The sequence below is a fragment of the Anastrepha ludens genome, chromosome 5 (assembly GCF_028408465.1).
Source record: "Anastrepha ludens isolate Willacy chromosome 5, idAnaLude1.1, whole genome shotgun sequence".
Classification (NCBI taxonomy): Eukaryota; Metazoa; Arthropoda; class Insecta; order Diptera; family Tephritidae; genus Anastrepha; species Anastrepha ludens.
Window position 1 is genome coordinate 122,082,452 of NC_071501.1, and position 13,868 is coordinate 122,096,319.

The 13,868-nt window shown below is 36.8% G+C and overlaps 2 protein-coding genes across 2 annotated transcripts in view; both read left to right on the top strand.

The window, feature by feature from the left end:
- The first annotated feature begins 2,702 nt into the window (after positions 1-2,702).
- On the top strand, positions 2,703-3,414 carry LOC128863561 (NADH dehydrogenase [ubiquinone] 1 subunit C2). The gene is made up of 3 exons (XM_054102782.1): positions 2,703-2,921; positions 3,011-3,154; positions 3,216-3,414. The coding sequence occupies exons 1-3, from the start codon at positions 2,765-2,767 to the stop codon at positions 3,263-3,265; spliced, it is 351 nt and encodes a 116-aa protein (XP_053958757.1). The 5' UTR covers positions 2,703-2,764; the 3' UTR covers positions 3,266-3,414.
- A 1,633-nt stretch (positions 3,415-5,047) lies between these two features.
- LOC128864304 (uncharacterized) overlaps positions 5,048-13,868 on the top strand; it is a 79,369-nt gene continuing 70,548 nt past the window's right edge. Inside the window, exon 1 of the mRNA XM_054103903.1 lies at positions 5,048-6,008. Within this exon, the coding sequence (XP_053959878.1) occupies positions 6,000-6,008 (9 nt within the window). The 5' untranslated portion in view covers positions 5,048-5,999. The remainder of the gene's footprint in view (positions 6,009-13,868) is intronic.

Consider the following 13,868-nt stretch of genomic DNA (forward strand, 5'->3'; position numbering starts at 1 on the left):
AAAACAGCTGATGGGAAAGTAAGAATAAACACGAATTAAAATTTGCGAATTGAGTAAAAATTCTAAATTTAAATAAAATGTAGAATGTAATCAAATATACTTTAGATAAAGTTTATTTGAAGTCATATACTAAATAGGGATCAGCCAATGATATAGAAGTAAGTATTTCTGAACCACAGCCTTCAGTCGCCGTTGCTGCGATATCCGAAATACAAATCGGAAGCATTGAAAGGGTCCTTTGTTTTTATGCTTGTATTTCTTGATTGTTAACTAATTTAACATTTTTAACCCTATAAAATATTTTGAAAAAATCTCTTCAGATATGATGATTAGTTAAAGCTTAGAAGATACCTTATGAATTGTTTCTAGTTTTCTGTTGGCGTTATATAGTAGAAATAAGCGCCGGACGCGAACGACCCATCGACATGGGATTAAGGTGCCAAATGGAATGGCATGGAAAAGGCTACCGAAAGCTTATTTAGTTAGATTTTTTTTTTAATTATATACATATATTCTGGAAAGTAAGAAATTGTCAAAAACATTGTTGAGCGAGGTTTGATATTTATTTAATTACGTGGGATTAGTTAATTTTTGAAAATTTAATCAGTTGTTCGGAAAACTTGCAAACTTTTACTGGTTTTGCGTTCATGCACTTTCTTTGATATTTTTCTCTTTGAGATTGAAATCTCGGAATTTGTTACTGGCAAGTTACTGGATACCTTTTACATGAACAAACCTATTGTATGTCGTGTGATTTGGCTCATCTTAAGGGGTTATACGCAGTTATGACTTTCAAAAAAATCGATTTTTTTATTGCATTTTTGTAATGTACATATATTCAAAAGTATACGCACGAAATTTCAAGTAGATCTAAGCAATACTTTCGGAGTTATACCTAAATATGTAGAGATGCCTCGGCACGTTTTAAGGTTGGTATTGAAACTTTAAACGTGTTTTTTTCAAAACGGCATTTTTCAAGTCGGTGTAAACGATATCTCGAAAACGGCTTGTTTGATCGGTCAACCGTTTTAACTCAATCTTTAAAGATACATTTTCTAGTAATTAATCGTTCCTTTTGTAAATCTGATACTTATTTTCCATTTTATAATCAATTTACGGCCAAATTTTAACGTAAAAATCGGAATCATTTCTTTTAAAAGCTGCCATTTTGTGAAAATTCACTATTTTGATTAGCCGAACGATTAATTACTAGGTAATCTAATATATTAACAAAATTTGTTTGGTTTTTTGATTTCAGATAATCCAATCCTGAGTTACGATGTACACCGTAAATCGTCTTTTTTTAAAGGAGGTTCCAGAAATCGCCTTCAGCGCGCTCTATAATCAACATTTTCATAAATAAAAAATTTTGTTACGTTCTTGAAGGATGCTTTTACAACCGCCAAAAATTTTCAAATTAAAATATTCTGAAGTTTCTTCAGGATAAATCCTTGACAACCCGTCTTTTATTTGCTTCATAACTACGTATAACCCCTTAAGGAACGACTTGTGAAACTCAACCACAGCCTCTAAAAAACCGAGGAAGGAGAGGGTTGAGTCAATGCCAATATATATGCCAGATAGCCATATAGAAACATTAAATGGTATATACTTATTTAATTTTTTTGCCCGTCCGTTGTACACCTTTTTAAAACCATCAGTTGAGCAACCCAGTATGGTCTTTTTTCGTCTTGTTGGCAGATCCTTTTTAAAAGGTTATACCCATAAATCGATAAAAAATTAAATTTTAGGAAGCTACCTAGAACCTCGAGCCGTTAGTTAAATTCATTACCAAAGTCAACAAAGCCAGTTTGGCCAGACCCGGGTGCCCAACGGAGGATTAATACACTTTGGTCTAAATGAATATCAAGTATTTTGTGAACAGAAATGAAGAAACACTCGAAAATATTCTAGATTAAACTATTTCATTTGTAGGTACAAGAGTGTCATAATCAAACCGAAAAAAGTAACATGTCGAGAAAAACGACTTTAAAGCTTTCAGTTTGCTGTGCCTCAGTAAAAGTAATCTAGATATCAGCACCAATTTTTTACATATCATAATAGAAGAGTACAATATGAGAGGTTTGAAAGTCTCTCGGGGTTGGAGCTTCAGAGCTTACTTAGATTCGCAAAAGACGCAGGCTTTTTACAAGAAACCTACTACAAGGAAACGTAAGGGTCAAGTTCCATCTGGTAACACTAAGGACCAATAGGTCTATGTGAGGGCTTTCAGCCAGCCAGGTCAACCTAATCTAGCCTAATAGGAGGGTTTGTAGTCATTTCTGCATTCATTTATTTTTTTGTTTTGGATTATGTCACTTTCACTACCTAACAGGTAGGTTGTTGTTGTTGTAGCATACACATACAACATAAACATTCTTGTCCGGATACAAGTCCCGGTGCCGAATATAAATGAAACCGACTTATTTATTAATTTAAGCGTTTGCTCTTCAGTCTGCTTTCAACAAAGAAAAACGTATTTGTCATTACCAATTTTCGATATTTGTGTTAACAAATTCCTAATAAACTGCGAACTATAAATTCATTCTATTTACTGATCAAAAGATTTTTTTTTATTGTTTCTAATTTTTCGTTAAGCACTGTGAATATTTATTCGACTTCTGAATGCCTCCAAATTAAATTACTTAATATTTCGAATATTGCTCAGTGGCAGCACCATCAGCTGGTTGTCACTTTGACGTGCCTATTGGCTTGTGTTTTTCTTTTCCGTACTCTGTGCTGTTGTAAGAAAATTGAACCAAATATGTCGAACGTGATTGATCCAATAAAACTCCTAACGGATAAAGGGGAACGCCAAGCGCCCTTTATGAATAGTATATTTAACCCTGTAGTGTGTTCTGTACTTGGTTTTGGTTGTGCAGCATTCGTCAATTGGGGTTTAAGAAAGCCGCCATTCTCCGGTAGGTTTATTGTGACGTAACTTTGTGATGTGCCAAAGAATTGAATAAATTTTAATAATCCAACTTGTATTACATCCATAATTTCGTAGGTATACAAAGTCATGTTACATTTGCGGCAATAGGTGGCGGTCTTGGTTATTATTTCGACGGGAAACGAACCGAACACATTGCCAAACGTGATGCTGTGCTGAAGCATTACATCGAACTTCATCCCGACGATTTTCCACCAAAGGGTAAGCAAGTAGAAATACTATTAAAAGCTTCATAACGCAAACTAATATTGAATTCTTTTAGAGCGCAAGAAGTACGGTGATATTTTGGAGGCCTGGACGCCAATCCGATAGAAAGCGAATTAAGACGGTGATAATGGTAATCAGTACCAAAACACAGGCACCGCATAGAATATAATTTGTATAAACATCGTAGATTGTTAATTGAATGTGCAAAGTAACCATAACGAAAAATAAAAAGTGAAAAGCAAGTGAAGAATATATTTTTAATGTGCATTTAAGTTTCATTTCTTGAGGTGCTTTATTGGAGATTAACTAATTGAAAACTTTAACGTTCTTCTTTCTTAATGGTGTGGCTGAACGTATTTGCTTTGAGGGCTCTATGCTACGCCACCACGAAACGTAATTTAGTTTCTTCTCTTCCTAATTGCAGGATTGAATGTTTCGGTTTCACCGATATTAACTGGGAGGCGATGCTGTAGAATTTTACTGCGCTCAACTAAACTACATTAAGCTTCTGTTTGATTTCATTTGAAGACCAAAACGATTGAATTCTCTCTGTCCCTTCCCACGACAGTCGGAACGACCCGGTTTTATATCCAGTCAAGGAAAGTCACTCCAGCAGCTTTCCCCATATATGGACGGGGAATGTTTATACTGCTACAGCAACATTTCTTTCTGCTTTTTTTGTAGGTTTATTCAATTCTGTGCAAGATAAATGGGTTTTTGTAGCGACACTTTTGAAACCAATTTCCTCATACAGTTTAGGATTGCGCTAAGGTCAATGAAATTCGCTGAATTTTGCGGCTGGAACAATCTAGTAGCGTCATGAGTTGTTTTCTTCAAACAAGTGCTGACCTGATATAATTTTTGTTCTTTAAGATTGGAATTTATTACTTAATTTCCAAGCAATTTCCATGAGATCATTGTTCCTCACGGTAATTTATTTTTGAATTTTAAGAGAAAAGGTATTCCTAGATTTTATAATTGCACACCTTAATCTGTGGACCATAAATTTGTCACTAAATGCACTAAATTTGCTTGATTTCAGGTTGAACTTTGCCTTGGCTTTGTTCGCCATTCAAATAATGCATTGGGCGCTTTATCATTCCCAACCTAAAATACAAAGATTTTTATTAGCCTCTGCAACAGCCCAAAATTTATGGAAAAATATTATTAAATGAATTCTAGATTCAAACTCTATCTATAGGTCTGTTCATGTAAAAAATATCCAGTAACTTGCCAGTAACTTAATTCAGTTAAGCTACCTCGTATAAAATAAAAAAATAAAAGGTAATAAAATGCAAAATAACGAGCTTAGCACCACATTATTTTAATTTTTCCACAACAACATTCCATTAGCAATTGCAATTCGCAAATTTTAATTATTGCTTAATTTTACTTTGCAATCAGCTGTTTTTCAGTTGCGAATTCTTACCAGTAAAAACATGCAACTTCCCCTCAAAATGAAATGTCGTTTTGCTCACTCACTTTCCCCTACTTTGCAAGTTTTTTGGATACATGAACACCAAAACTTGATAATTTGTAACAATTGTTCATGAACAGAGCTTATAACTTCAATTATCTAAACTTATGTAAATTAGTTATTAATTTCAAATATTTATAAAGCTAAAAATAATTTTCCGTATGAGCACTTGTTCTGATTCGGAGACGCTGGAAAACAAATACTGCTATGGAACATTTTACTACCTACACCAATATGTGGGCCGAAATGTTGTCACCTCCCCCAACCTTTTGTCTTGTCCATTGCGCATGTTCATAAATGAACCGTTATAAGATTTCACCAACAAGCGAATTGTTGTTGTCGGGGTTGTTTTTATGATACGATATAACGGTGACCACAAAGCAGACAGAGACAGTTGACACCACTGTAGAATTCCAACCGAGTTAGTTGAGTTTTAGAAGTTGAATGGTCAAAATCAGAAATCGCGCTCATGTTGCACAAAAACGGAAAATAAAACTAAATTAAATAAAAAATAAATATTAACCAATAAAAAAAAATAAATAAATAACAAAGTGACAAAAAATAAAAATGTGCGGAGAATGTGACTGGCATAACAAAACCAGAGTATTAGTGTAGAGGGCATATGGCAGATATAGTGTTGCAATGGTAAATTCTGCTCTCATGATGTTTCTTTCCTTCTCCTCAATATATCAAAAAATGTTACAGTATTCAGCTATTCTACAAAAATGTCAAAAGTTAAAGTTGGTTTACAGTATTTAAAGTGAGGTGACTGTGTGCAAATTTCTTTATTTTACTAATTTTTGTGTTAATAAATAAATAAATAAAATCAAAAAAAGACCAAATTTAATCAAATCATAAAAAAGTTGAAATCGAACCATAACGAAAAAAAAAATTATATTAAAAGAAATTTAGTGCTCTATATGTCGATATCCTAGCTGCGTCCCATCAGTAGTAGCTGCTGTACTGCATTTTCCTCGCTTATCGTCCATGCATACCGGAAATTGACACGCAAATAAGTCAACAAATAAACACTCACCACCAACTGCGAGCAAACGGCCACCCAAAAACGAACACAGGCTGGCCAGTCAGTCCGCCGAGGACAATAAAGAGTTTCACATTGTATGGAAACGCAACCATTGTTTTCATCAACCAATATTTGTGTGCTGCCATTGTGAGTGTGTGACGAGGAGCCACTGGCAGACGTGCGTAAGAGACTCCATTAGTGGCGTAATTTCTGTTGGCATACAACGTGGCATCGAAGTGACTTACTAAGGTACCGTTACAGTTAACGGTGGGCTAAGTGAGCTGGGAAAAATCTGTTGGCTGTTGCCTCAGCGTAATTTTCAGGAATTAGCAGTGATTATGGCCAAGGTAGGTAATTTGCAAACGTTTGATTAGCTACGTTTTCGGTTCTAGAAGGAATTACGTATTATTGTGCTTAGAAGATCATATGAAAACTTAGTTAAAAATTGCACGTGTTTAACGTGTCAGCTAATTTAATTTAAAATATTTAAATAATAAAATAATTTAAAATATTCTAATTTAAACGATAGAGAAAAAAATTTATTTTTCAGACAAATTTTTTTCCACTTTCCACCATATTCGACCTCTTCTAAGGGGCACTTCGTCTGAGCAGATAAGTTTTCTATAACAAGTCTTAGGTATCGAAGCAAATGTCTTTATCTTGAGCGGACACCTCTATTGGTCGAATAAAAGTTGACTGTCGTTGGTGAATGCCCGCCCAAAGTAGGTTTTACTGTAATATGAATTATTTACTCCTTGATTCCTGGTCGTTGTTGTTGTATCAGCATTGACATTCTCCATACATATATGGGGAATGCTGCTGAAGTGACAGTCTATGACCGGATATAAATCCGGATAGTTCCGATTACGTAGAACCGACTGTCGTCGGAATGCTTGATTTCCAGTAGTGGATTCCAGTTAATAATTTCATGAATATAAAAACAGCAGATGAATTTCGTCCGAATTTTCTCACTAACTTTTAATTTAGGCATTTTGAAAGGACTCGCACCGAAACTTCTTTATCTTTTATACATGATTTAGACCGAGATGTACAGTATTAGGCCGAGCTTCTTCTAAAATGTAAGACGTGTGGGCCTTGTTATTTTATTGTACTATTCAATAGGCAAACTTACAATTTGATGCCGCTTTTAAATGACAGATGGTTTTTAAGGTATGAAATGCCAAGTGCGAACTTTGGTATTGTCGGCCGGAAACAAACTCAGAACAAACCTAATGATATTTAACCGGAAGAATACCCCATTCGGGCGGCCGCCGTAGCCAAATAAATTGGCACGTGACTACCATTCGGAAGTGCCCAGGTTTGAATCTCCGTGAAAGACCAAAATGAGTAAAAAGAGTTTTCCAACAGGCAATGACAAACCTCCGAGTGCATTTCTGTCATGAAAAAGCTCTTCATAAAAAAACCACTTACCGTTCGGGGTCGGCCCCTTCATTTGTGGAACAATCTCAGGACGTACATAACAAATAGAAGGAGGAGCTCGGCCAACCACCTAACAGGAGAGTAAGCGCCAATTATCTATTTTGTATTTATTCTTCCATGCACACTTCTCTCCAACTTCGCTGGCCTAGATGCGTACGGGAGTATATGAATTTCCCGTCCAAAAAATTCCTCGCTTTTGTGCCAATCCACGAGTCGATTAAATTTTATACGTTTTCGTAAGTATTCATTAGACGTGTAATGTGGCCGTGTTCGGTTTACTTGCCTAAAATAATGATAAAATGCTTAAGTCTTTTAATATTTAATTTCTTCGGGAAAGAGGATTTTTGGAGCCTGATTAAAACGAGTTAGTAGGTATAGTATATCATCCTTTGGTAGTTGTTTTGCCGATATTCTCCTCCAATTTGTGGGACGCGTTGTTGGGGAAATGCTGCCGAAGCCGTTTCGCTCTGCTAATGTAGACCGACCGAGGACAATTGGTGACAGCAGTTGGTACGGCAGTTGGTTTTTATGAGACATTTTTTTAAAGACATAAATACCTCAGAGTGAAAGGTTTGCCTACTCCATAGTTTAATGTTTTATTGGAACATCGCAGTTGAGCATTTTATTCCATATAAAATACTTCCGAGCATGTGCTTTATATGGAAAAAATTGGCAACAGAATATTAAAAAAACAAAATATTATTCTAAAATTTAATATGCTACAAAACTGCATCTACAAATTAGCATTAAAGAGTTTAGAGATTTGATGACAACTTTTTTAAAATTGTTAAATTTTTGTGAGTTTCTTAAAAAGTTTGGAGATTTTATTTGAAGGTTCTTGTTACAGGGTCCGGCACTCGAAGTGTAACCAATTAAAAGTAAAAAATGTTTGAAAATAATACAAAATTAAAAATCAGTTTACCTTTGCTCGATATGACTATTTTTTGCCTTGATTTGTCCTTGAGACTGACCAGAAACGAATCGCAAGCTGCCCGAATGTGACTTGCCTCGAGACTGGTGAACTTTTAGTTCGGACCCTGCTCTCCAAAATGGGCCAAAGAGAATAATCCTTCGGACTCGCATCTGGTGAATTTGACAGCCATTGTGTGGACGTTACGAAGTTCGGAACGTTGTTTTTTAGCTATTCTTGGTTCACTCGAGCTTTGTGAGATGCTGCCGAGTCTTGTTGAAACATACATGGTCGACCACCGAAATGTTTGTCTACCCATGGCTTCAAAGAAGCCTCTAGAATATTTTTCCGATAATATTTCGTATGAAATATTGGAGAGCGCCCATCTGTGGTTACAGCGGCCCAAACCATTACCTGTGGCGGGAGTTGACTCCTGGTGGCCCATCGATGACTTAAATTCTCGTATGAACGGTCGGTCAAACAAACCCCATCGTTTTGAGAGTTTACGAATTGCTCAATTTGAAAAATTTTCTCGTCAGAAAACGCAATGTTCGGAAATTGACTGCTTCCGGTCAAACGAAGCAACTTTTTCGCTCTCTCAAGTCTGACTTGTCGCTGCTTTGGTGTGAGATCATGCGCCGTTTGGATATTGTAAGGCATGACTTTGAGATCATTTTTCAGTATGCGGTGGATGCTACGGTCAGATATTTTCAGTTCTTTTGCCATTTGATTGGCACTTCGTCGGAGATTTCGCTCAAGTCGCTTCTTCACATTTTTATGGGACCTCCAGTCAATATACCAGTATATGCATGAAGATTTTTTGAACAAAAATTTATTAATTTTTAACTATATTATGAAGATAGTTTTTCTGCTATATGCACAGTCCAATTCTTAATATGCATTTAAATTCTTTCAACATCTGAGTAACTTTTGCGATTGTTTTCGATATAAAATATTGATAAATATTTTAGTAAATGCTTAGAGCATTTTGAACAGTTGAACCGCCCTTGGCGGGAATAACTGCTTGGAACCGAGCAAGCATTGAAGCTACAAGGTTTTCAAGAAATTCCTTTGAAATTTCCCGTTCTTATATTTTATTAAACACTCTGCAGATGCGGTGCGATTTTGCCCATTTCCAACGAGCAGGTTTCATTTTTTTAGACACAAGTGCTTTTTGCGCGTGTTTCCTTGGTTTCAAGCCAAACTCCTGCAGCCTCTTGTGTAAAGTTCTTGAACTTATGACTACATTTTGTTGTTCCACCTGGTCCTTTATAATTTCTATGAAGCTTTTAAAGCGATCCTTTGAACAAATCCTACGATTAATCCCATCTGTTCGGAGAGATGGATTTCTCCTAGTTCCAACACTACTCTGACGATTCAAACGATCATCCTGGTTCTTTTTTAGTAAATTTACTACTGTTGGATGGCTCCATTCGACTTTTCTCGCTATCTAACGAATAGGCATTCCTTCTTTTTCTAAAGTCAAAATAATCAATTTTTGATCATATACTCGGACAGTCAAGCGACAATAAAAGCACTTGAATCTAAAACACTCTCGTCAAAAACAGTCTTAGAATGTTTTAAACTTCTCCGGAATATAGCAGGGAACTGCAAGGCAGATGAAATTGCTCGAACTGGTACAACGCTCGATCTCCAACCGGATAAGACGCTGATACCCATGCCTATAGCCACTTGTAAATTACTTATAGATAGGGAAACCATCAAAAAGGTAAATACAAGTTGGCAAAATCTTACAACATGCAAACTAAGCGGACAGACATGACCGAAATGCGCTGTTCCATGTTCGATCGAAAATCTTGTTAAGATTCAACAGAGAAGCTATATATAAGAAAAATGATAGGGGTATTAACTGGTCATTGTTTAATAGGCAGCCACGCTAGAAGGTTAGGACTCCTGTACTTCGATTTCTGTAGAAGCTGTCTTAATACAGAAGAAGCGAAAACAGCCAGACACCTTTTATGTGAGTATGAAAGTTTAGCTATGAGGAGGCTGCACACTCGTGATACGGCATTTTTACCCGATGTAGTGGACATAGCGCATCTAAAACTAACGAAGCTCTGCTCGTTTATTAAAGCTACCGGATGGTTTAAAAAGAAACACGTAGGGAAAGGATAAGCTCCAGTGGTGTCACAATAGACCTGCTAAAGGTGTAAGTGTGTCGTTACAACAACCACCCAACCTAACATATACCTACCTACCTACCTTGAACACGAGTTAATTGCTTATATAATATTTAGCGCTCATTTTTTAAGTCGCCATGTTTAATGCACGATTTCTCACAAACTCCTAAAATATATTTGTCAATATTTTGCTCTTCAATTCATTATCATTATCATTATGTCACGAGTGTATGTATGTATGTGTATGTGTATATGCATGTGTAAATGCGTTTGATGTACGAGGCCATATGCTAAAATTATAAATCTTCCGATAGGGTGATTAATTTTGCGCCTCCTTGTAGTAGGATACATACCTGTGGATTTAATGCAATATACACACAATTATACATATGTATGTATATACATATATATACATGTATGTATGCATGCGTTACTCATCTTAATTTTGATTATTTTTATTGACTGTTGAAAAATACTTAAACAACGCACAAACCCCAACCCTCAAATGAGTTTCTCTTGAAAACTTGAAGTCATAAAATGTAACAATTCATCACAAATAAGTGTTTGTCAGAGTTGATATAAAAATAAATTTATACTCTTACACCAATCATTACTCTTGAGTCCTTTGGTTCTCCCACAAGCACACCTGCCTATCCTACATACACCCACGCGTGTATGCATCTACGCATTTAAATATTCGGGGGCTAAGTATGTGCGTAGGTATGGACTCCGTAGCCGTTAATATAAATATAAGAATGTATGTGTGCATGTGTGTATGTATGGTGGCTGAGAATTTATCGCTGAATCTTTCGTAAATTGGCAGCATACATAAATATATTTCAGTACTCAGTATTGGCCAAAGCTGTGGCGGAAGGTTGAAAAATCCTGTTTGCCTAAGTGGATGAGCATCGTAAACAAGAAATTGATGCTCTATTTTGGCGTAATCAAATGTGAAATGATGCTCATTTGATATTTAAAGCAGATTTTCGCATACATATGTTAGTACGGGTACGCGGTAGAGATAGCCTGAACTTGTACAAGAAATAAATATTTAATCCCAAGGCAAATGGAACCCTACCCTGTCTAGTTGGTAATAGAGGCTCGCCAGTTGGAAAAAAATGTGATATGCAATAATTTCTTTAAATAAAATTAAAACTAATTTTGTATTAATCGCAGTTGTGGGAGACAGCTAAAAAAACCGAAACCAAATTTTGGCATACTGCGACGGAGAGCCAACATAAATACGTTGCTTGATTGGCGTCCGTTATGGGCTACAACAGAAATGTCAAACACTTGTGAACTGCGCTCGTTTCAATCTACTGAGATGCTCGCAAGAAAATAAGCGGGCGCTGTCTAAGATAGTAAATCTAATCAACAATCTTAACAACATGAGACAGCTGTACCCCATAGTTGACCGTCTAACCAACCAGTGGAGTAACAGCAACCAGCCGATCAGAGATGTGAACGGTGCTTTGCTGACTTCCAATGATGACTATATCCGCAGATGGAAGGAACACTTTGAAGCAACTAGCAACATTGCTCTTAGCAGTATACCTCGCTGTGAAGTGGGCTGCACAACAACAACAAGCAATAAAATAACAACATCCTGCCCTAGACTGCGGCAATTGGCGAAGAATAACCCTACTTAACACCATCTACAAAATTGTAGCCGTAATAATACAAACTAGGCTTAAAGATATCGAACGCTCCTTAAGGCTCGAGAAAGCTAGTTTTCGCCCCCACCGAAGCTGTGTTGACCAAGTCAACACACTTATTATAGTAGAACAATCAGTTGAGTGGTGTTCCCCGCTCTAAATGCTGTTCGTAGACTTTAAGTTCGAAACTGCAAAACGATACGTTATATGGCTGGCACTGAGTAGAAAGGGAGTTCCCGCCAAGATAGTTCGCCTAATCAAAGCCCTCTACTAGAACTACGAACTGGCAGTGCTTTATAAAGGCGATATAAGCGATCCATTCACTACCAACGCAGGCGTAAGGCAAGGTTGTCCCCTATCGCCCCGTCTCTTCGCCATCGTCCTTGATTACATCATGAGCCAACTGATCCTGCACAAAAAAGGCATCGTATGGAGTTTCACCAGACATCTTGAGGTTATGGACTTCGCTGATGACATCTGCCTCCTCTCTCACAAACTCTCTGACATCCAAGCGAATGCGGACAAACTAGTAACGCTGGCACACACTGTCGGATTGAAGGTCAACATCACCAAGCCATGAGAGTTAACCACTATAACGCAAGGCAGATGGTTGACAGATGCCTGGCGGAATTCGTAGAAACTTTCTGCTACCTCGGCTGCATCATCACGCAGATGGTGAAGCAGATGAAGACGTCAACTGCGCGCTAAACAAAGCAAGGGCGGCATTCGGGCGAATGCATAGAGTATGGGGGAGTTCTCCAGGCGTACTAAACCATGAATATTCGGCTCATAAGTAAAGCTAGTATTGTTGTACGGAAGCGAAACATGGCTGGTCTCTAACACCACCACACAGAGGCTAAAATCTTTCGTCAACAAATGCCTCCTATTATCTTTAAAATATTCTGACCAAACACCATCAACAACGACGCGCTGTAGAGATCAAAAAATGAAGGAACCCATCCTTAGGCAAATCAAAGCAGAAAATAGTGATAAATAGGTTATACATTGAGAAAACCACCAGATAGCACCACGATAATAGCACTGGACTGGAACCTGCAAGGGTGCAGAGATCGCGTTGAGCCAAAATCACTTGGAAAAGGTCGATGCTGCGCGAGCTTTCAGATACCGACATCTCATGGGGCGGTGCAAAAACAACACCACAGAACCGTGTACGATGGAAGAGTCTTGTCGAGGCCCTATGCTCCTGAGAGGAGTGAAAAAGGAAAAAAAACAACGTTAAACCCCCGTCGAGTATTTGTCTATAGTATAGCGGCGAGCCACTTGCGGCTCTTATAATCATTATTTGTGGCTCTCAATAAATGTACCCGAGTTTCGTGTTCATTTTTGTGCTATTAGGATGAATTTGTTACGTTTTTATCCAAATAAAATGTCTCACAATGAATATTTCGAGTTCAATCACTCACAAAAATCGGTCTTATTAAGCTTTTAACAGATGATTCTCAAATTCCACAATTCATACCGATTCGCTGTATAATTCCTAGAGAACATCTCGTTACAAATTCTGTTAGACATCTGGAGAATTAGAATTAATAGAGAATCAAGCTCTATAATAAAGTATAAGTGGACGACGATTACTGAATTGTGGAAATTTGTACCAGAATCGAAGTATCCTGAATTAGAAAAAAGGCTGTTTGTCGAATTATTTTTATATTCGGGAGAACGTACGTATGTGAATCATATTATTCCACTTTAAGGGGCTACATACGTCCAGCAGCTTCGAAAATGCGCTAAAAGAAAAACTGTTTTAGAAGGGATAGCAAAAGAAATAAATATAAAAAAAGTTTTATACATTGTTTATTAGTACTTAAACTTTATAAAAAAATGTATTTTAATTTTTCTTTACAAAAATTAGTATATAAGAAATCACGTGAAATCAGTACAATGAAAAAAAGTTGCTCCATGATCTGCATCATTTCTACTGGAAATATTGATGGATCTGTAAAAAGTAAAAAGCATTCTTGTAAAATAAAGTCGTAGTTATAGTCCATGATTCAATGATTAAAGGTTTGCTCAGTAAGCAGCTTTCTCGTTCTATCTTGA

What these genes read in the sequence shown, in the direction of transcription:
- LOC128863561 (XM_054102782.1), top strand. Translation starts at nt 2,765, where the DNA reads ATGTCGAACGTGATTGATCCAATAAAACTCCTAACGGATAAAGGGGAA. An exon ending in AAGAAAGCCGCCATTCTCCG is followed by an intron (nt 2,922 to 3,010) that starts GTAGGTTTATTG and finishes ATAATTTCGTAG; the next exon opens with GTATACAAAGTCATGTTACA. An exon ending in CGACGATTTTCCACCAAAGG is followed by an intron (nt 3,155 to 3,215) that starts GTAAGCAAGTAG and finishes GAATTCTTTTAG; the next exon opens with AGCGCAAGAAGTACGGTGAT.